At 51.8% G+C, this 21,187-nt stretch overlaps 1 protein-coding gene across 1 annotated transcript in view; it reads right to left on the bottom strand.

Annotated features, from left to right (window-relative positions):
• The window catches only part of Cacna1a (calcium voltage-gated channel subunit alpha1 A), a 211,060-nt gene that overhangs the window by 29,508 nt on the left and 160,365 nt on the right, over nt 1–21,187 (bottom strand). Inside the window, exons 30-35 of the mRNA XM_055620955.1 lie at nt 17,413–17,577; nt 15,863–15,973; nt 10,464–10,547; nt 3,354–3,470; nt 3,021–3,086; nt 2,807–2,922 (exon numbers count right to left, since the gene is read on the bottom strand). Of these exons, the coding sequence (XP_055476930.1) occupies nt 2,807–2,922; nt 3,021–3,086; nt 3,354–3,470; nt 10,464–10,547; nt 15,863–15,973; nt 17,413–17,577 (659 nt within the window). The remainder of the gene's footprint in view (nt 1–2,806; nt 2,923–3,020; nt 3,087–3,353; nt 3,471–10,463; nt 10,548–15,862; nt 15,974–17,412; nt 17,578–21,187) is intronic.

Raw genomic sequence — 21,187 nt, 5'->3', positions numbered from 1 at the left:
AGAGGAAAGAGATCCCTGAATAAAGTCAGGGGTTCAAAAGGGGGCAACATTATCTCAGACTAATTAGGGTTAATTAGGTTGCTAATTAGGGTTCCTTGGGGGAAAATTTGATCTTTGCTGTCAGGATATCTAAATTCTTCTTGTTTCTTTTCTAAGCAAGAATACTTACCAAACCATGACCAACAGCAACCAACCAACAACTAACAATTCAGCACGTCTCTCGGGGGCCTAGCATTTATATACCTTCTGAAAAGTCCCAGAATTCCAAATGTCACACAATCCCAGCAACTATCTGCAGCTGGCAAAATCATGCCCCTGCCAGAACATGAGGCAAATTATAGACAGCTCCTGCAAAGTAACCGCATCTCCCCACACCTGGGGTCAAAATAAAAACATATTCTTACATTTCTGTGTTTTAAAAAAACCCATTACAAATTTCTCACTAGGGGGTGGTTACAGGAACAGAAGGGATCAGGTGGTGGTGGTGGGGAGGATGGAGAGAGAGAATACTGGGAAAAACAACTGGAATTGAGGGGCATCTCTGCGATGAGTTAGAAACCCAGTGCAATGGAAACTCCCAGGAACCGATGAGGGTGACCCCAGCTAAGACTCCTAGCAGTGGAGGATATGGAGCCTGAACTGGCCGTTTCCTGTAACTAGGCAAGACTTCCAGTGGAGGGACTGGGACACCAACCCAGACACAAAACCTTTGACCTACAATCTGACCTACAAGATGCACTGGGGTGAAGGCAGTGCAGAAATGACTGGTCCAGCCTGAGGTCCAGGCCCTGAGAGGGAGCCCACCAGACACTGCCGGGAGGGCCGGGACCCAGAGCTGGACGGCTAAGAGACCTAGGATAGAAGATGATTCCTACTGATATTCTGCTATACTGAGAGATCAGTGCCTAGCCCAGCTGTCATCAGAGAGGAAACAGATGCAGACCCACAGCCAAACATTACGCAGAGCTTGGGGAATCTTGTGGAAGAGAGATTGGAAGGATTGCAGGGGCCAGAGGGGTCAAGACACTACAAGAAAACCTACACAATCAACCAACCAGGGCTCATAGGGGCTCACAGAGACGGAACTGACAATAGGGAGCCTGCACAGGACTGACCCAGACCTGAGTTGTGTGGCTTGGTCTTCCTGTGAGACTCCTAACAGCGGGAGCTGGGGCTGTCTCTGACTCTTTTGCCTGTTTTGGGGACCCTTTTTCTCCTAAGAGGCTGCCTTGTCCACCCTCAGTATGAGAGAATGTGCTTAGTCTCACTGCAACTTCATATGCAATGGTCGATGCATGGGCCATATACAATGGTCCATGGGAGGCCTGCCCTTTCCTGAGGAGAAACGGAGGGGGGGTGGGATGTGGGAGAAGGTGACAGAGGGGAGAGGAGAAACTGTGGTAGGGACGTTAAAAAAGAAAAAAGAAAATGCCTCCAGTGTCATCCCTGGAATGGTGGTCCTGGGGTCTATGAGAAAGCAGGCTGCGCAAGCCAGTAAGCAGCACCCTTCCTGGGCTCTTGTGCTGGCTACTTTTATGTCAACTTGACACAAGCTGGGGTCATCTGAGAGAAGGGAGCCTCAGCTGAGAGAATGTTAGAGCATTTTCTTAATTCGTGATTGAGCAGGGAGGCCCCAGCCTGTTGTGGGTGGGGCCACCCTGGAGCTGGGGGTCCTGGGTTCTATCAGAAAGCAGGCTGAGCAAGCCATGGGAGTAAGCCAGTAAGCAGCACCCCTCCATGGCCTCTGCATCGGCTTCTGCCTCCAGGTTCCTGGCCTCTTTGGGTTCCTGTCCTGACTTCCTTCAATGATAATGTGGAAGTGTAAGCAGAATAAACCCTTTCTTCTCCAACTTGCTTTTGGTCATGGTGTTTCATCACAGCAACAGAAACCCACACTAAGACAAGCAGTAAATGCCTGTTGAGACAAAACTCCTGGTCAAGAGGACAGATTTTCTATCTAGGGTGAAAAACCTCACATTCCAGTTGGGCTAGGTCAGTCAAGTGGTTAAGGGACTTTTCTCCAGGAAGGTGGATGTACCATGAACCATGCTTATGCCATCCCTTGTGATAACAATAGTTTATAGCCAATGTATGCTAGCTAAGTTGGGGAGGGGAGTGTAACAAAGATGGGGAGATGGTGGGAAACATTTTTTTCCCCTATTGAAAGTAGTTAGCTGAGGAAGGGCTCATGTTTTCTGAATATTCCTTGTCCCCTTTGCACCTACTAGTTAATCACATCAGCTTGAGAAGTAGTTGCCACCAATGGGATGAAACACAGTCAATACCTATGCCAGTGATAAAAGACAGAAACTGCCACACGCCTTTCATCCCAGCACTTGGGAGGCAGAGGCAGGCGGATCTCTGTGAGTTCGAGGGCAGCCTGGTCTACAAAGAGAGTCCAGGAGAGCCAGGGATACAAACAAAACAAACCAACTAAACAGACAAAAAAAGAAAGTATCTTGGCCCTAAGATGCTTGCTAGATCGTCTGGTTCTTGTTGCATGCTTTTTACAAAAGAACTGCCTCATTTTGCTCAAGTGTTCCTTTGTGGGACATGGGTCTCACAAGTACTCCCACCCCTAAAGCTGGTCAGGATGATTCAACTAGATGGAATATTCCTCCTATGCTCCTACCCTGTCCAGGATCCTTGTGCACTATTGGGAAGAAGGGAAGGAGATTTGCGCAGGACTTAACTCCACCCCAAATGGAAGAGTCAGAGGGACCACACCACCAGCCAGAAGAGTAATGAACACACAGCATGGTTCGAACCCAACCTAAACAGAAGCATGAGCCCCCAGCCCCCTCACCGGAAGAGAAGCATGAGCGCCTGGAAGAAGGTCCGGAAGTTATTGTGCTCGGTGATCTGGAACTCATCCTCATCGCTGTCCTCATCTTCCCCGTCAATGCCGATGTTGCCAAACACCTGGAGAGTTGGAGGGTGACGATCCGACCCAGACACCCTGGCACCTCTAAGGCAGGCTTCCCTCCCGCAGCCCTGGAACCCCAAGGGTGCGGGGTCACCTGCATCCCAATGATGGCGTAGATGAAGAAGAGCATGGCGATCAGCAGACAGACATACGGTAGGGCCTGGAGGGAGAGAAGGCAGTGAGGAAGGGTGGCTGGCGGCTGGCCCAGAGCTGCTTGCACTGGGTCAGGTGATCATGTGCCCCAGGCTGCCAGGGCGCACGAGGTCTTCAGAGCTCTGTAGACCCTGTGCGCAGACTTTCGACAAGAGTCATGCTCATGGCGACCTAGCTATCCCAGAAGGACTTCCAGCCCGGTTTCCTCATCTCGCCCAGAGCTAGGGGTCTGCTCTGGCCCAGACCAGCAGCAGGAGTGGCGGCTGCAGCGTACCTTGAAGGACTGCACGAAGGTCCAGAGGAGAATGCGGATGGTGTAACCCTGTCGGAGGAGTTTGATGAGTCGGGCAGCACGGAAGAGGCGGAGAAAGCTCAGGTTGATGAAGTTATTCTGAGGAGATGAGGAGGAAAGGTGACCATCCACCCACCCAGAGGAGCTTAGAGTCAACACTCACAGAGGCCCCTACATGAAGCCAACCAATAGGAAAAGCAAGCCACACCCCGAATAAGGAGGGCGAGGAGAGAAAGCACTGGTAATGCAACGGAGCAGAGGGGAACTGAAAAAAAAAAAAAAAAAAAAAAAAGAGTTGGGTAGGGAAGGTGGGTCGGGGAAGGAAGATACATCAACTCAAAAGCTTAAGCCCACCCAGCCAGGTCCACTCTCAAGTGGAGAAAAGGCGAGGGGAGGGGAAGGAGGAGAAAGGAACAGGGTTGAGAAGGAAGTAACAAAAGAGCACGGAAAAGAAAATAATCCGAATCATCCAATCAGGAAAAAAATCGAGATGGTTTTATTTCTCCCAACAACCAAATGCACTGAGACGGTAGGACACAAGCGGTCAAGTTGCAGAACCCAGCACAAGAGTACGAAGCACAGACACGGGCGGGTGGGGAAAGGCGCCAGCACACGCAGGCCGAGGGGGCAAACGCGGTTCCGAGGGCATGTTACGCTCGGGGCCAGAAATGCATCTGTCCTGGGACTCACCGGGCACCCTGCCCTGCCCTGCCCTGCCGAGCTGCCCACCCGCTCCTGCCCGCCCTGACCTCACCCCACGGCCCAGAGGAGCAGCGGCTGGAGCCAATGGGGAGAAGCGGAAGGGCATCTTTTCTTACCCCCTTGGCGAGCGGGAATGGGGAGGACGGGAGGGAGCTGGGGCTGTTCGGCTGCAGGGTGAGTCCTCGCTGCCCGCTGAGTCGGAGAAGATGCATTAGGGGCCCTTTTCCCCCCTCTCAGGGATGGCTTCTCAGCTTCTGGGGCTGGGTGGTGTCTCGGGACCAGGCCTGCGGGAAGCAGGAAGGTCTCAGCTCCCGGGGCGAGTGAGCTCTCATCAGCCCAGGGCCTACCAAGGGGCCAGTGCTGAGGGTGGGGAGATAAGCTATCCCTGGCCCCAGGACCTCGCTGGGTGGACCCTGCCTGCCCTCCAAACCCTGGTCTAGTCGCTGCCTCTGGCCTCTGCCCCGGCTATGAATGGAGAGAGGTGGTTGAAAAGTGTGGGCAAGGCCCAGGACTCCAGGGGGCTTCGGGGAGGCTGGCAAGGGGTGCGAAGTGACCCAGCGTAGCCAGTGAGAGTCATTTGTTGGGCCTGAGCTTTTTCAAATTTTATTTTTATTTTTAAGAAAAGAGTTGCTAACTTGAAAATCAGATTTTGCTCACCAATCTGGCCTTTTGGGTTCCCCAGGCCTCGCACAGCTGTCCCTGGAGTCTGGCTAGTACTCTCCAGTTTCCTAATCTCTCTGGTGATTGGCTTACAGAGTATTTGAGTTTCCTGCATGGGATCGCAGGGTCACTATCAGCAGGCTGAAGGCAGTGGGCACGGGGTCTCTGGCTAGGAGGGAGCCTTCTGGCGCCCCAGTCTAAGGATTTGTAGGAGTCTTGGAGACAGGTCATGTGGCAAGGCTAATAAGGAGGCCTAATGATAAAAGATGCTTGATGGCCTAGACAACAGCTTTCTTCTGGCCTTTCATCTGTCCCTATTTGCACCATGAATTATTTATTTATTACATCAGGATTGTGCTATCATCCAGGTTGGTCTTGAATTTGAGATCCTCCTGCCTCAGACTCCCAAGTGCTGGGATTTCATTTGTCTTTGGGCAGTAAACTGTGTGGTTAGGCTGCTTCCTGGAGGCATCTCTTTACTGGACATGCGCCTTGATCTAGCTCTGGCTTAGAAGCTGAGAGGCAGTGACTCGAGTCTGAAGGATTTCCGAGGCTGATAAGAGGCCTCTGGCACAAAAGATGTGGCCCTTGGGCTTCTGAGATGGGGAACAGGCCTTGGGCTCCTACATCAGGTCCCTCTAGGGCCCAACCATTATGAGCCTGTCCCAAGAGCCTCACACAAGCCTGCAAGTCTAGCTAAGTGTCACCCACCATGCCCCGCTGACCTGATGCCTGGTCCTGCCTGGCCACCCAGCTCCACTGGGATGGGACCACTGACCAAAAATACCCAACCCTCTTCCCTCCACCCCCCCGAGAACAAGCCATCCCTTCCATGGGGCGGACCATAACATGTGGGCTCGGCTGAACATGCAGGGTTCCTGGGAGCAGTTCAGGGTGGGGCCGGGGGCTACACTGGCACATGCAGAAGCAGGGGTCTAGCAGCTGCTGAGCATGCGCACACATGAGGGAGGAGGGGCGGGGACGGGAGAGGTTCAAGGGTCTTAGGTCTCACTGGCTCCTCAGCTCTTCCTGGGTCTGCATGGAGTCCTGTTAGCATACAGAACTCCCAAGAAGTGTCCTCTTTCTATTCAGACCCCACCCTGTGCTGCAGGGCCAAACTGAGCAGCAGAAGATGCAGGCTCGGGTGTGTGGGACCCTGGCCTTTGTGCGCTCCCTGGTGACAGGGTCAAGGGCAGGCATCCCCTGGGTGGCACCTCTCACCCCAGATTCCAAAAGTTCTCCATACCTGCCCATGTGTTTCCCTCCCAGCCCTCCCCTCAAGCCCCAGGTCCCTAACTGGGGTCCTTCTGGGGCATCCAAAGGGCGCCTCAGCCTCAAAATGGCTGAGGTGTTCTCCCATAAACCCCTGGCTTCCTCCTTCTCCTAACTTCCATCTCTAGCTTTCCAGAGACACCCAGCCCTACCCCTCCCCGGGCCCTGCAGACGGCTCTCCTGACATCCTCTACCTCCCCAGTCACCTCTCACTGGGGCTTCCTGGCACCCACTTCCAGCAATCTTTTCTAATCAGTCCCAGAAGTGTCCCTGGTTCAAATTCTTCCAGATCTTGTTATTGCTCTGGATGAAGCCCAGAAGCCTAGTCCCTTCATCTTTCTGAGTAAGCCCCCCCCCATCCTGCTGCTGTATCCAAGTCCCTCCCTTGCCGACGCTTCCTGGCCACAGAGCTGGGCCTCAGAAGGTTTTGCTAATGTTGCCTGGTCTTCTAGCATTGCAGTCACAGTTTTAAGTAGAATTGGGGTTGTAGAACCAAAGTCTGCCTCCCCTACTTCACAGTAGCCAAGCAGGGTAGCGATGGCGGCTACAACTTGCCCCTTTATCAGCGGCACCTAATGGGACTCACTGGTGCATGGTGGATGGACGCATGTGGGCACTCCACTGGAGGTCCTTCAGAGTGTTTCCATGGAGGTGGGCAGAGGGACAGAGGTGGGGGAGCACAGCAACCGAGAGTTGTGAAGGGAGGGGGACCAAGAAATGCTGCGGGAGTAGATGAGACTTACAAAAGGGGCTGTGTGTGTGTGTGTGTGCGTGTGTGTGTGTGTGTGTGTGTGCGCGCGCGCGCGCGCTCGGACTTGTAGGATCTTGAGATTAATATGCGCGTCTTTACTCATCCCTTCGCTGTTTATTTGGGACAGGGTTACTGTAGCTTTGGCCGGACTGGAATTTGCCATGTAGACCAGGCTGGCCTCAAACTGCAATCTTCTAGCTTTAACTTCAACACTGAGATCACAGCTGTATAACACCACCACGTCAGCTCTGGGATGGGTCAGAGCATAAGGGATGTAAGTGGGATGGAAAGCTAGGTCTACCCTGGGGTCCTAATGGAGTGAGAGCATTCCTTTCTTGCAAAGGATTCAGACCCATTGGAGCAGAAGCCCCAACTCAGAATTCAATAAAACCAACCAGAGGGAGCTCTAGGAAAGGGGAAGAGAGAGGGTGGGAGACAGACAGAGGTGGGGTGGGTGGGGAGGGTGCGCAGGCCCCCACAGGAAAGCTGGTGGAGCATGCAGCGCAGTTAATGTAAGGCATTTACACTTCAGAAAGAAGTAACACCAACCGGATTCTAGATGCAGATGTTGAAGAGGGGGGGGGGGGGGGGGGGGGGGGGCAGTTGGGGAGGCGATTCAGCGTTTTGTTTTGTTTTGTTTTAAATTTAATTTTTTAGGTGGATTTGTAACCAGTGCCAAAAAACCAATGGGTTTCGGTTCCGGGCGGGGAGTGGGGTGGCGTGGCGGTGGCGGTGGGTTGGGAGGTAAGTCATTGGTGTATGGACACACAGACCACGTCATGGGTGAACAAATGGATTTCATAGTGCATTTTGATTGGATGAGTTTTTCAGACGGCGTTGCGCCAATATACAGTTTAAACAGCAGGCATGGAAAGAGACAAGACAAGAAACACAGTCATTATCCATCGCGCATGGGCAAACCCGCCCCCGGCCGCGTCTGGGCATGTTAAAGCCCAGGGCTGCACTAGCGTCTCAGCCTCTGAATCCCAGGAGACTAACTGCCCTCCTGCTCTCCTACCTCATCTTGGCTCTAGCCTCAAGGATGGTGGCCTTACCTGGGTCCCAGACAGGGACTACCAGCACCGAGCGCAGGGTGAGGACAGGCCATACCCCACCTCCCGTCATCTTTCCCGGTGGTGTCAGGGCAGCCTGACTGCTCCTCTACGCACACCCACGGGAACAACGACAATAGGAATAATAATAACCACTGGGAACTGACTTTTGTGGCAGGCTGTGTGCCAAGCCTGCCACACAGGATGACTTTTGTGTGTGTACTTGCAGGGTCTCTCACAAACAGAACCAGAGCTCCGCCGCAGAGGGGGTTGGGTAGGGCTTAAGGGATGTGCTCTACCTTGGAGCCATGCTCTCAGGCCCTTGCTGCACAACTGTGGGCCGGGGCTCTACCACTGAATTGCACTCCCAGCCCACTTACTCTTTTTTTTTTAACAATTACATTTTATTTATTTATTTTATGAGCCTGTGTGGGTCCCAGGAGATTGAACTCAACTAATGTGTTGGTTTGAATGAGAATGGCCACCAGAGGCTCATACAGTTGAACACTTGGCCTCCGGTTGGTGGAACTGTTTGGGAAGGATTAGGAGGGGTGTCCTTGTGAGAGGATGGATGTCACTCATGGAGTTTTGAGTTTCAAAAATCCATGTCATTCCCAGGTAGCTTCTAATTCCTCTCTCTCTGTCTCTCTCTGCCTCATATAAGTTCTCAACTATTTCTCCAGCTCAAGCCTGTGTGCCTGCTGCCATGCTCCCTGCTACGAAGGTCATGAAGTCTACCTACTGCCTTCTGGAACCATGATCCCTCAGGTAGAAGCTTTTTATTTTCATTTTTTAAGTTGCTTGGCCATGGTGTCTCTTCACCTTGCTAGAAATGTAACTTAACACAGGCAGTCAGGCTTGGTGGCAAGCCTCTTGACACACCACGAAGTCCTCTTGATGGCCCCTAGCTGTTACTGTGCACCCTCTCTAAAGTTAGAGCCCGCCCTCCAGGTCAGGCACTCTGTGTGCCTGCTGTTTTGTCATGCTCCTTTTTGTTCTGTCTCTAGCACCCATAACTCCCCTGGAAAGAGCAGGTGCTCAGTGTGTGCCTGATGAAAGTGTGAATCGTGTACAGAATTGATGAGGTTGGTGGCATTGTCCCTGCTGGTGGCAAAAGAGATTCTCTGACAAGAACAATTGGGTAGCTGGAAGGGGCTGTTTGGCTATTTTAACGACCTAGATGTCTCTGCATTGGCCTGCCTGTATGTGCTACCGGCCTACCTGCTAGAGTGAGCAGTGGGGATCTCGGCCTACAGAGGTCTTGCTAGCAACTAGAAGTTTCAAGCGACTTTACCTGCTCTGGGAAGCAGGCCACTTCTCCCAGGCTCTGAGCCCAAAGGGCCATTGTCTTAAGGTTGCCCTACTCTCCTATCTGAAGGCATCTGGAAAATGCTAAGTCCGTTCTGGGGTTTCCAGAGTTTGCGGGAGTCACCCTTGTCTTGCTGAGCCCTTGCCTGGTGCTGCGTGTCAGATTCCTGCTGTGGAATGAGGTCAGTTGTTCCTGCCCATCCATGCCTTGAAGGACTTATTTTCTTCCCCCATTTCTCCTGGGTCAGCAAGGGGCCCCGGTGGGAGAGGACAGGGAAGACAGGGCCTCTCCCTACTGCACTGCGGGCTACCAAGCTGGTCTGTGTCCAGCCCTTCTCGCTGATCTCCTTGGACCATCTCACCCTCTTGGACAATTGTCTTGCCTGTCAGTCCCTTCAGGCTAACCCTGTGAGATGATCCTCCTGTGCACTGATCCCGGACCCTCAGTGGGAGCTAGTTCATATGAGGTGCTTGGCACAACGTTCTCAGTGTTTTTGTTTGTTTGTTTTGTTTTGTTTTGGGGTGAGGAGACCAACACAATGCCTCACACAAGCCAAGCCAGCACTCAGCTACTGGGGCATCCCCCCAGTCCAGTTATTATTATTTCCATTGTCATTGGGGGGCATCCACCCCACCAGTGACCCCGTGCACTGATGTTTTGCTTTTTGCCTTTCAGTCCCCTAGGAGGATCTCGTACTGTGCCCAAAGTCTCCTGAGGGTTCCCAAGCCAGGGCTCACTGGCTCATGGTGAAGGACAAGGTCTGGGAGGGAGCCTTTGGATTTGGGCCCAGGATTTACTTGAAAAGGGGTAATGACAATGTGGCCTAGAAGCTCAGGAACTACCCCCTTCTTTCCCTATTTGGAATGCCTGGGGATGGTGCTATTCCGGTGACTATCCTAAAACCTTGACAGTGTTATCCCCAGCATGGCCAGCAGGGGGCAGTGGACCACAACCTGTGGGCTGGTTGGAGCATGAACTTGGCTCCTTTTGTCTTTATGAGTTCTCAATGTAGTGAACTGGTGACACTCTTTATTCATAATTCACCAGCCACCAAGCAGAGAAGCACACTGCTCAGCTCTGGCCATATGTCCTGGCTTTGGACACACCTATCTCTCCTCACTGAGACCTTTAAGAGCTGTCTTTGCACCCCCAGACCACCACCCAGAAAAACTCGTTCACATTCCCTGTCTCGGGCCGTGCACCTCAAGTTCTCCCTCTATGTCTCTAGCCAAGCACTGGCCATAGCCTACTGTGGTGGCCAGGAACTGCCGCTTCTGGGCTCCCCTCCTTCTGCTCCCACTACTCCAGCCCCGAGCCCCCCGGAGAGAAGCTGGCAGGAGACTTACCCCAAACTCCGTGACGAGGATGTCTGTGATGCTGCCCAGAACAGTCACAAAGTCGAAGATGTTCCAGGCATCGCGGAAATAATTCTAGAACAGGGACCCACAAGACAAAGATGCCAACGGAAGGCTCTGTGCCCTCCCGCCCCCAGAGCCGTAAGGAGCATGTCAGGGCGCGACATGTCATCAGAGACCTCTTCCCTGTTCCTTGACAGCTTCCCCCAGATGAGACTCAGCGACCTGCCTCTGCTCTGCTGGGCCCACCTTAAATGTCTGACGTTCCTCAAGCCCCCAGGATATCACTGAATTCCCCACAAAAGATGCTAGGGATGATGCTTATGAGACATTGTGATGTTTGCTTTTAGTGACTTATTTATTGTTGTCTTCTGTGCGCTGTTGCTTTGTCCTCATGTATTTCTGTGTGAGGGTGTTAAATTCCCTGGACCTGGAGTTGTGAGTTGCCCTGTGAGTAAGGAATTAACCTCTCTGTGCGTCTATTTCTGCTCTTGGTAAGAAGGACAAGTGAGGGCATTCCAACAGGAGCTTCCAGGCTGCTGAGGCTGCTGGGAGCAGTGAGTGCTTTGCCAGTGAGAGATTCTCTAAACTCTCCCTGTCTCTCTGTTTCTCTCTGTCTCTGTCTGTCTCTATTGCAATACACAGGTCCATATGGGTGGAAGTTAGAGGTGTTGCTCCTCAGGAAACATCTGTCTGTGTTTTGAGGCAGGGTCTCTCGCTCACCTGGACCTCAATGATTCAGTCAGGCTGGCTGGCCAGTGAGGCCCCCCCCCCACAAGTCCCCCTGCCTCTGTCTCCTGACAGAGTTACAGGTGCACACCACCATGCCTGGCCCTTACATGACTTTTACATGTGTTGTAGAATTTACACAGTTGAATTACTGTGTGTATTTGTGGGTGTCTCATCTCCTGGAGCTGAACTTACAGGCAGTTGTGAGGATTGATCCGGTTCCTGGGGATCAAACTCAGGCCCTCACGCCTGCACTTTATAAACAGAGCCATCTCCCCAGCCCTGCCTCCAGAGCTCCACTAACCCTGAGCAGCTGACTATTCCACATGGTGGCTGGGTCCCCAACTAACCAGGAGGCAAAACTCCACCTTGATGGGTGAAACAAAACCCCTGTTGCCACGAGCCACAGACTTGGGGGATGCTGTGCTGTCTCTGCTGCCTGACACATGTCCCACTGCACTCTTAGCCCAAGTTCTTTGGCAACAGTCACAGCTTCAAAGCCCTCTGGGGACCCTACTCTAACAAGAGAGTCCACATGAGCAACGTTTCCTTTGACCTGCAGGCAGTCCTCTGCCTCACAAGGAAGGTCCCAGAGCTGGCAGTTGCTGGGTCATCAGATAATGAGTATGTGAGGAGCACAGATTGATATACAGGAGGTGCTCAATGGGTAAGTCCTGGGGTACAGGTGCCTGGAGAGAATGCAGGTCCCACTGGCGCCTCTGGTATTTGGACCCCCCCTTCCCCTCACACACCGTCACAGGCTTTCATTACTACCCCTCCCCACTTGGGGTCAGGCCTGGCAGCAGTTCTGACTGAACAGCCAGGTGCTCAATTCCACCTCCTCCTTTGAGAGCGCTGCTGTCCAACACGCTCTCTGCTGCCACCTGGTGGCCTCAGGTGGAATGAAGCCCCTGGCGCTCTGAGCCAACTGACACTGTTTAGCCCTGCTGGCAGCTGTGGTGTCTCTGCCCTTGATGCATCGCCTCTCCTGTTCCTTTTGGAAAACACCTTTCAGGTATATTCCTTCATTCAACCCTCATCTCAGATGCTGCTTCTGAGGAATACTCAGTGAGGACAACTTCTGGGTTTTTGGCCACATCTCAAACCCACGATCTGTCACCTGCATGTCACCTTAGGAAGTTCAGGGTTTTTATAAACGGCTCCAGAAGAGTCAACAGCACAAGGGCTTGGAGCCTCAGCCACAGCACAGTGGAGACTGGCTGAGGGGAGGGCAGCTCCTCCCAGTTACAGGAGGCCAACGCTCCATCTCTGCTTTCTCAAAAGCTCCTATGAGTGCAAAGATACCAAGGGACTTGGTATTCACTTGGTTGGAAAGGGATTTGAACCGGGAGGTATTTAAGCCAGGAGCTGACACCTTCCCCGTCTATGCTCTGTGATTCTCTTGTGCAGCACAGCCATGCTCTTGCCTCGACAAGATGACCCCTGCCTGCAGGCGATCAGCGCCGCACGGCACAGGCCTCTGAGCCTACAGAGCCTCTGGCAGTACTCATAAAAAAATGCTAGTTGGAAGCTAGGTGTGATGGTAGATGCCTTTAATTCTGGCACTCTGGAGGCAGAGGCAGGTGGGTTTCTGTGAGTTCCAATCTAGCCAGAGCTACACAGTGAGACCTTGTCTCAAAAAAGACAAAACCACAATAAGTCCACAAGATTGGGCTGTTAATGGTGCTGCCACCTCTGAACCCCAGCTCAGGAGGCTGAGGCAGGGGAGTTGAGAGTTTGAGACCAGCCTGCACTACAGTGTGAGACTATAAAAACACAACCAGAAAACCAAGTTTCAGGGCTGTTATCCAACAATATGGAACTTTTGGAGGTAGGTCTGGGACAAATTCAACGTTAAGACATTTGCCCATGTGCTGGTGCTGGTGCTGGTACACATACGTGCATTTGGGCCACACTGTGGATGTTAGAGGTCAGAGGTCAATCAAGGGGGTCTTCTGAGACAGGGTCTGTCAACTGGCCTGTAGCTTGTTAGGCTCCCTGCCTAGTGAACCCCAGGACCCCTCCCCTGAGGTGCTGGGATTACAGATACGCACTATCACACGCATCTTCTCATGGGTGCCGGGATCTGAGCTCTTGCTGATGGGCAATCACCGCACCAACAGAAGCGTGTCTGCATTCCCAGTGGGCTGAATTTTAACCCTCTCTGTTACTTACAGAATGCTCGCTCCATGCCAGGCTTCTTCCTCAGATGAAGAGCCTAAGGCAAGGACTGAGGGCAAGTAATTGTTTTGGGAGGTGACCCCAGGAAGGGCAGCCCTGACGTGCATTTATCACATTTGACCCAGCCCTTTCTTTTCTTTCTTTCTTTTTTTGTTTTTTGAGACAGGGCTTTCTATGTAGCCTTGGCTGTTCCGGAACTCGCTCTGCAGACCAGGCTGGCCTTGAACTAAGAGATCTGCCAGTCTCTGCCTCCCGAGTGCTGGAATTAAAGGTGTGCACCACCACTGCCTGGTGAGCCGGCTCCACTAATCACTGTCAGATAACACAATGTGAAGAGGGGTAGACTCTGAGTCTAGTCTAGGTGCTAAGGCGTTCAGGCTTCGCAGTAAGCCAAGGATTCATGTCCTGGGAGGCTGGCTGAGTCTACAGGAAGCCCTCCAAGAGGAGCGGGGTGACAACAGCCAGGGCAGTTCTCATCCTCAGGTGTTCCCAGTGCTCAGCTAGGGAGTCCGCTAACACAACAGCTCCATGCTACAGGATGGCTGAGAATCCCGGAGGCCATGAGGCTGGCTCATTAGCCTGTGGTCTAATGGGAGCTGCTGATGGGGCCTAGTGAAAGGAAGTGAGGTCTCAGACAGTATAGGGTAGGGACTATGCCAGAGACCTACAGGGTAGAGGCTAGGTGGCCTGTGAGACTGGGAGGTGCTAAGTTCTCATGGGAGGGAGGCAGGCCACAGGGGCAAGCCGGCCTCTTTCCCTTGCTCTTGGCTTCCCAGCTGCCTTGAAGTAGGTGTCCTCCTCCATCGCCAGTGGCTGCCCCACAGGCCCAAAGGCTGAAATGCCATGGGCTGAAACCTCTGAAACTTTGAACCACAGATAAACCTTCCTACTTAATAAGTGGCATACCTGGGTATTTCGCCACAGCAATGGGGAACTGACTGACACATGAAGATAAAAGAAAGTGCTCCAGTTCAGGCAGCGGCTGTGGGGACAAGGGTGTGATGTCTTCCCGTCTAATTTCACAGCCCCTCTACCTATCCACTGATTGATTTCCCTTTGGGATCTGAGTGCCTTAGAGTAAGATACACCACCAGTCTAGACAAAATTAAATTAGTGGGCCAAATATATATATATATACATACATACATACACTCCCAAGACAGGGCTTCTGTCCTGGAATCACTGTGTAGACCAGGCTGGCTTTGAACTCATAGGGATCCGCCTGCCTCTGCCTCCCAGTGTGCATGTTCTGTGTATAAATATGTATATAGTCGTGTGTGTGTGTGTGTGTGTGTAGGCCAGAGGACAAGCTCAGGAGTCCTGTTCAGGGATGCTGCCTGTCACCTTTAGATGAGGTCTGGAGGGTACAGTTAGGTGGCCTGTCAGGCCAGGGAACCACAGGATCCTCTTTCCTCTCCTTCCCAGTGCTAGAGTCACAGTGCACGTCACCACACCCAGCTTTTTTTTTTTTTTAATTTTTTAAAGATTTATTATTTATACACTATACTGCCTGCACATGTGTCTGCAGGCCAGAAGAGGGCACCAGATCTCATTATAGATGATTATGAGCCACCTTGTGGGTGCTGGGAATTGAACTCAGGACCTTTGGAAGAACAGCCAGTGCTCTTAACCTCTGAGCCATCTCTCCAGCCCCACACCCAGCTTCTTGAGTCTTCTGAGGACTGGATTCCTCATGCTTTTTACAAGCACTTTGTCGACTAAGCCATCTCTCAGCTTTCTGCCTGGGTAACTTAGTAAATCCCTGTCTCAAAATGGAAAGTAGGGGCTGGAGATGGCTCAGCAGTTAGCAGAGCTTGCTGCTCTTGTAGAGGGCCTGGGCTCAGTTCCCAGTACCCACGTGGAGCTCACAGAGGCCTCTCCTTCTACTCTCGGGGTTTGCTGGCCTCCAGGCACATGTGCGGCACATAGACATGCATGCGGGCATACACCAACACACACAGATAAAGTTAGCTAAAAGCCACGAAGAAAACTAAGAAGATAGCGGGTGAAGGGGCTGTAATTAGCCCTCAGGTCCTGGGAGCGCTACTATGGTGTCCCAGCACTGTGCTGTGAGGTCTGCTAGGTTACAGGCAAAACTGTCTTCTCTCTTTCCTTCCTTATTCCTCCCTCCCTCCCTCCCTTTCTCTCTTCATTTCTGACAAGTATTACCCAACCACAGGCTGGCCTTGAACTCTAGAGCCTCCTGCCTCAGCCTCCCAAGTGCTGGGGTGACAGGCCTGGCCAGTGTGAATACTGGGGACTCGCCCTCTGTGGCTACAGTTTCCTGACATCAGTAGCTCTGACCAGGGTCATCTGGAGGACAGCTGAATCCCACTCCACTCAACCCTCGAGCACAGGGCTGTCCAGGTCAGGTGTGGACTTCTGCTGGGGACCAGGTCTTGGGGCCCAGAGCACACACCTTCTCCTGAACCCTGAGCCTTGTTAGCTCCTTCTGCCCACTACCCTCAGGCCCCACGTACCAGAATTCCAAAAGCCATGACTTTCAGCACACATTCCAGAGAGAAGAGGGAGGTGAAGACGATGTTGAACACTCGAAGAGCGTTTTCATAGGCCACAGAGGCTCCGTAGAACTAGATGGAGGAGAGGCAGAGAAGTCAGTGGCCTGGCTGGGAGCCAGGTTGCAGGTCCCTCCCACCAGAGGGCCTGGAGAGGGCAACAGCTCAGCAACACCTGGGCCATGAGACAGGGCACTCTAGCACGGGCTGGCCTCAGAGTCATGGCAATTATCCCAGCTCAGCCTTCCCAAGTGCTGTAATTATACAGAGGCTGTATAATTGCCAGTCCTTACTTATGGCAATCTTTATCTTCTGATATGAGTACTTAATTATTTTTTATTTCTTCACCATAAAGCATCTTAATGATAACGTAGCCAAGCTTGTCAGTTGAGTTTATGCATATATTCACTTTTGTGTTTGTGTACGTGTGTGTGTGTGTGTGTGTGTGTTGTGTGTGCATGTATATCATGTGTGTGAATGCCCATGGAGGCCATAAAATGGGAGATACAGGCAGTTGCAAGCTGCCCCACATAGGTACTGGGAAGCAAGCTCAGGTCCTCTGGAGGACAGGTGGATTTCTTGCCACAGGGCTCTCCTGAGCCCTCCTCACTTCTTATTCATTGTTTGATGTTAGTAATGGGCTCTAGGGCCTACCTAGCACCTGTATGCCAGGCAGGTGCCCTCCTGAGACACATCCTTCCTCAGGCTTCATTTTAAAAATTTAATTACATATCATTTAGCTCTTATGTGTGTTCAACACATGCATACACGTGACGTCAGTGGACAACTTGCAGGAGTTAGTTTTCTCCTTCCAAACGTGGGACCAAATGTGGTGCAGGCACTGTTATTACTGAGCCATCTTGCCAGCTCTTCATAATTTTATTTTTCAGACAGGGTTTTACTAAGCTGTCTGTTCTGATGGTGTTTGTGAGCCCCGTGTCTCAGCCTCCGAGTTACTATGGGCTACTGTGCCAGCTGGGCCTCCTGACTGGCACCATTACTGATTTTTGGTAATCTCCAGAGCTCTTCTAGTCAGTTAACACGTAATCGTCTTAAAAAGAGTGAGGGAGGCCTGGGACTGTGGCTTCAATGGTACAATGACAACCCAGACTCCCCTGGCAAGGGGCTGAAGCCTTGCTGTTCTTGAGGTCCCCCTCCCGGACCTGTTGCCCTGTTCCACCCAGCACACACTTGAGGAGAGTGTCCACTCCTCTCCAGGAGGCCCCTGCTGAGCCCTATGGACTCAGGCACCTGCTTTCCCATAGAGCGGAGACTAGTGGGGCCATGGAGTGTGCAACCACTGAGACTGAGGCCTGTGAGGCCGTAACCAGAGGCCTGCAGGGAGCAGCCTTAGCCGTCCTTTAAGGTTTCTGGGTGGAAGCGCTCTGCATATGTGCCGGGGAGGGAGGGAGGAGCTGGCCAGGCAGGGTGGTGGGAACAGCGTAGCGGTCAGGGGAAGAGCAGTGTGGTCTGGCAGGGATGCTGTGTGTGGGTCTGCTTTGGGGGGGGCTCACCTTCATCATCAGCACGATGGTGTTAAGAGCGATCATGGCCATGATGGTGTACTCAAAGGGCGGGGACACCACGAACTGCCACATTCGATACTGGAAGCTCTGCTTGTTCTGGGGCATGTGCCTGGTCAGCGGCTTGGCACTGATGGCAAAGTCGATGCAGGCTCTCTGTGGGAGATGGCAGCGCCTGAGAGGGGCTGACAGCAGGGAAGCCAGCTGCTCACAGCCTCCCGGCACAGCTGCCCAGATCCCTCACTCTGATGGCCCCAGCTGGGTACCCGCAGTCTCCTAGGACTCCTCACAAACCTGAGTTCTGTTGCTTATATCAACTTGGGGAGTCACCACACTGTCGCCCCGCTTCTCTCCTAGAACCTCCCTCGCAAGAAGTCATCCACAGTACCAATTTGAGGATGTGGAAACCAGTTCTGAGAGGCTGGGCCTGAGGCACAGCTGAGAAAAGCACACACTGTGAAAATCAGCATCTGACAGCTCCTTGTTTTTTTTTTTTTTTTTTTTTAATTTCCTCTCTTCCTTCCTCCCTTTCCCACACACTTCCCCCAACCCCAGGATTTTATGTTGCCCATCCTGGTTCAAGTTGCCTATGTCATCAAGATGATATCCTACGGTGCTGGGGACAGGAGGCTGGGGCTTCCAGGACTCCAGGCAAGGGCTCTACCCCTCAGCTACATTCCTAGTGGCTGTCTCTCTTTTTGAGGGTCTCTGTAGCTCTTGCTGGCTTCTAAACAGTGATCCTCTTTCTTGCTCCACCTCCTGAGTACTGGCAGGACAGGTCTGCCAAGTGTCCAGCTAAACTATTCTTTCTGTCTGTGAGGGAGGCTGTGGGACACAGAGAGGGTGGCTTTAGGAGGAAGAAGAGCTGAGCTACAAAACTACAAAGGCTGAAGCCATGGGGGACTGGCGTATAAAAAAGCTGTGAGGAACTTGTCTCCTTGGAGACAGGTGCTGGAGAATAATACAGGGACAAGTGTTACTGAGGGAATCCTGAACTTGCTTTGTAGACCAGGCTGGCCTCAAACTCATGGAGGTCCCTGAGAGCTGGGATTACAGATGTACACCATTGTGCCCAGTTTCTCCCATAATTCTTAATGACTCCCACAAGTAGGTAAATCAGGTTTGCAAAGTGCTGAAGCAATTGAGGAGAAAAAGGGGAAGCAGGCAAAAGGGCCTGGCTGCGTCACTTCAAGGCAAATTTATATTGAGATTGAGTTCTGAAGGAAAACTAAAGAAGCCAAATCCAGTGCTTGTGAGACCCTGTAAGTCCTTACACCGAGCAACAGTTCACTGAAGGGAGGAGGGAGGAGTGACTGCCAGTGTGGGTGAAAAAGACTAAACATGGCCTGAGGAGGCTGTCCCCTTGATCCATGAGCGCCTGGGCCAATCAGGGAGAGCCTGTCCCATTGAACCCATGGTGGGTAGGGAGGCCCATAGAAGACTAGCAGGTTCCCAAGATGGAGAGCTGGCACAGTTCACGGACAATTACACATTAAAACACCGAGTTTAGGAGCCTGCCCTGTGCATGCTCTACCCAATGTCACTCTTTCCACAAAACCACTACTACAAAGGTTGGGACCTCTGTATGCCATGGTGGCCCTCGCTAATGCTTCCTTTTAGCGTTTCCCTTAGCTTCTGACTCTCACAGTTAGCGGCACTTGGAGTAGATGGCAGGTGACGTAAGAGATCCTGGCCGCTCTCACAGCAAGTCTCGTTTTATAATGCTAACCCTTGAGTGTCCTACAGGTTTGTCAAAGCACCTGGAAGAGCAGGGAAAGCAAGGAAAGGGTTTGAACAAAAGCCCCCTGCATGGATGGGAAAGGCATTCTCAGAGGCCACAAACCTGCAGAATGAGAACCTCAGTAGCAGGAGTGGGCTTCCTCCCTGTGAGTTGTTGGCCAGGAAGTTCCCTGAGGCCCCCAATGAATAAAGACCATTGTCACTGCTCTTGGTTGCATGCCAGCAACGATAAGACCCTGTGCCTGAGAACACAGTATGCTGAGGTTTCAGGACATGGATGGATAAAGATACGGCTAACCGGAAGCTCCTTCACTGTTGGTGGCTGGTTCTTCAGTACTGGGAAGAACAGGTTGCTGAGGAAGGATCATCACCAATGGTCCTGCTCTGCTCTGGACCCCAGGTCTATAGTACCCCCATACCAGCCAAAATGTGCCTAATGGTACAATGTCAGCATGACAGTTATGGGTGCAACTAACTGCTATCTGACTGTATTTAAGGCCTGTTTTGCAGGCGAGAACCGCATCTGTTACTGCAAGTCAGGACAAAGTATATAGCTGGTCATAAGCCCCAGTGGATAGCCCACTGCCATCGATCAACACAAGGGATGTGCTGTCTTCTGAGCATGTGTGGTCCATGCCGACATATGCCTCTGTTGTCATTTTCGGGCTCCTTCTCTTCTTCTTGTTTGTGTTTTAGACAGGGTTTTTCTGTGTAGCCCTGGCTGTCCTGGAACTTGCTCTATAGACCAGGTTGGCCTTAAACTCACAGTGATACATATGCCCGTCTCTGCTTCCTGAGCACTGGGATTAAAGCCGTGCGCCACCACTGCCAGTCTGACACTTTTTTTTTTTTTTTTTTTTTTTTGTAGTGAGTGATGGTTATTGCAGAGATCCAAAACTAGTGAAGTTTCAAAGAGTAAGTGTCTGTTTGTGGCAAAGAAGTGTTCCAATACTCAGCTATCAGTGGAGGAAATCAGGGACCTGTATCCCCAGACCCAAGGCTTAGACAACACTGGTGAAGAGGAGGCAGGAAAAAAATGTAAGCACCAGAGGAAGGTGTGCAGTCATGCGTCGCTCTTTTCTATTAAAAACTCTCTTCTTCTTTAAGCAAAGAGGAAGGTTCATAAGGATCAGGAAGTTCAGGAAACTCACATGACTCAGGAAGCTCAGGTAACTGACAAATTTAAGGAGCTTAGGAAACTCATATGAGCTGGGTAGCTGTGGTGTAAACCTGTAATCCCAGCACTCAGGGAGGCAGAGGCAGATGGATCTCTGTTACTTCAAGGCCAGCCTGGTCTACAAAGTGAGTACAATGCTACACAGGGAAACCATGTTTCAAAAAACAGTGAACTCCTATGACTGAGGAAGCTCAAATAGCTATATTCAGTAGGCCTCTCCACAATGTTACATACCTAGAAAACTGCTGGAGAGGAGACTTTCCAGGGAGCTGCCTGAAAATTGTGTAGAGATTCCAGGAAGGGACACAGCTATCCTGAGTGGCCGCTCATGCGGGATTTTTAGTGATGTAGCTGTCTTTAAGCCACTTTAAGCAACTCTGTTTCTGTAAGTGACCCCAATATACTCACTGATTCATACAGCTAGACCTGGGAGGGACTCTCTCTTTGTTTTGTCTTTGGCACACTGTTTCCTTAGAGAAAATCATACAGTCACTCTGGGAGGAACCAAGGGCTATACCACCAGATACTATCCTTTGCTCTGAATCATCTTGGAAGAAGGTTGTGTCCTAGCTTGGCCAACAAGAATAAACAGTGCATGGACAGGACCATTGAACTGGACATGCATCACAGCATGAAATCAATCCCTTTGTGGAAACATGGGGCTGCGTGTTATTGCAGCATAACCTGATCTGGACTGACTGATACTTCCTCCTGATGTATGATGTGTGCATTTAATTCTTTTCCTGGAAACCTAAAGGAGAGCCATCTTGCAGACTGTACCCTGCTTGGGAACATTTGCTGTTGTTCTATTCCCATTTTTTTATTTTTTTTTTTTCTACAAGTTGGTTT

The sequence above is a fragment of the Psammomys obesus genome, unplaced genomic scaffold, assembly GCF_907164565.1.
Source record: "Psammomys obesus unplaced genomic scaffold, mPsaObe1.curated_primary_1811, whole genome shotgun sequence".
NCBI lineage: Eukaryota > Metazoa > Chordata > Mammalia > Rodentia > Muridae > Psammomys > Psammomys obesus.
Note: the sequence above shows the minus strand (reverse complement) of the source record. Positions and strands in the feature narration are given on the sequence as shown.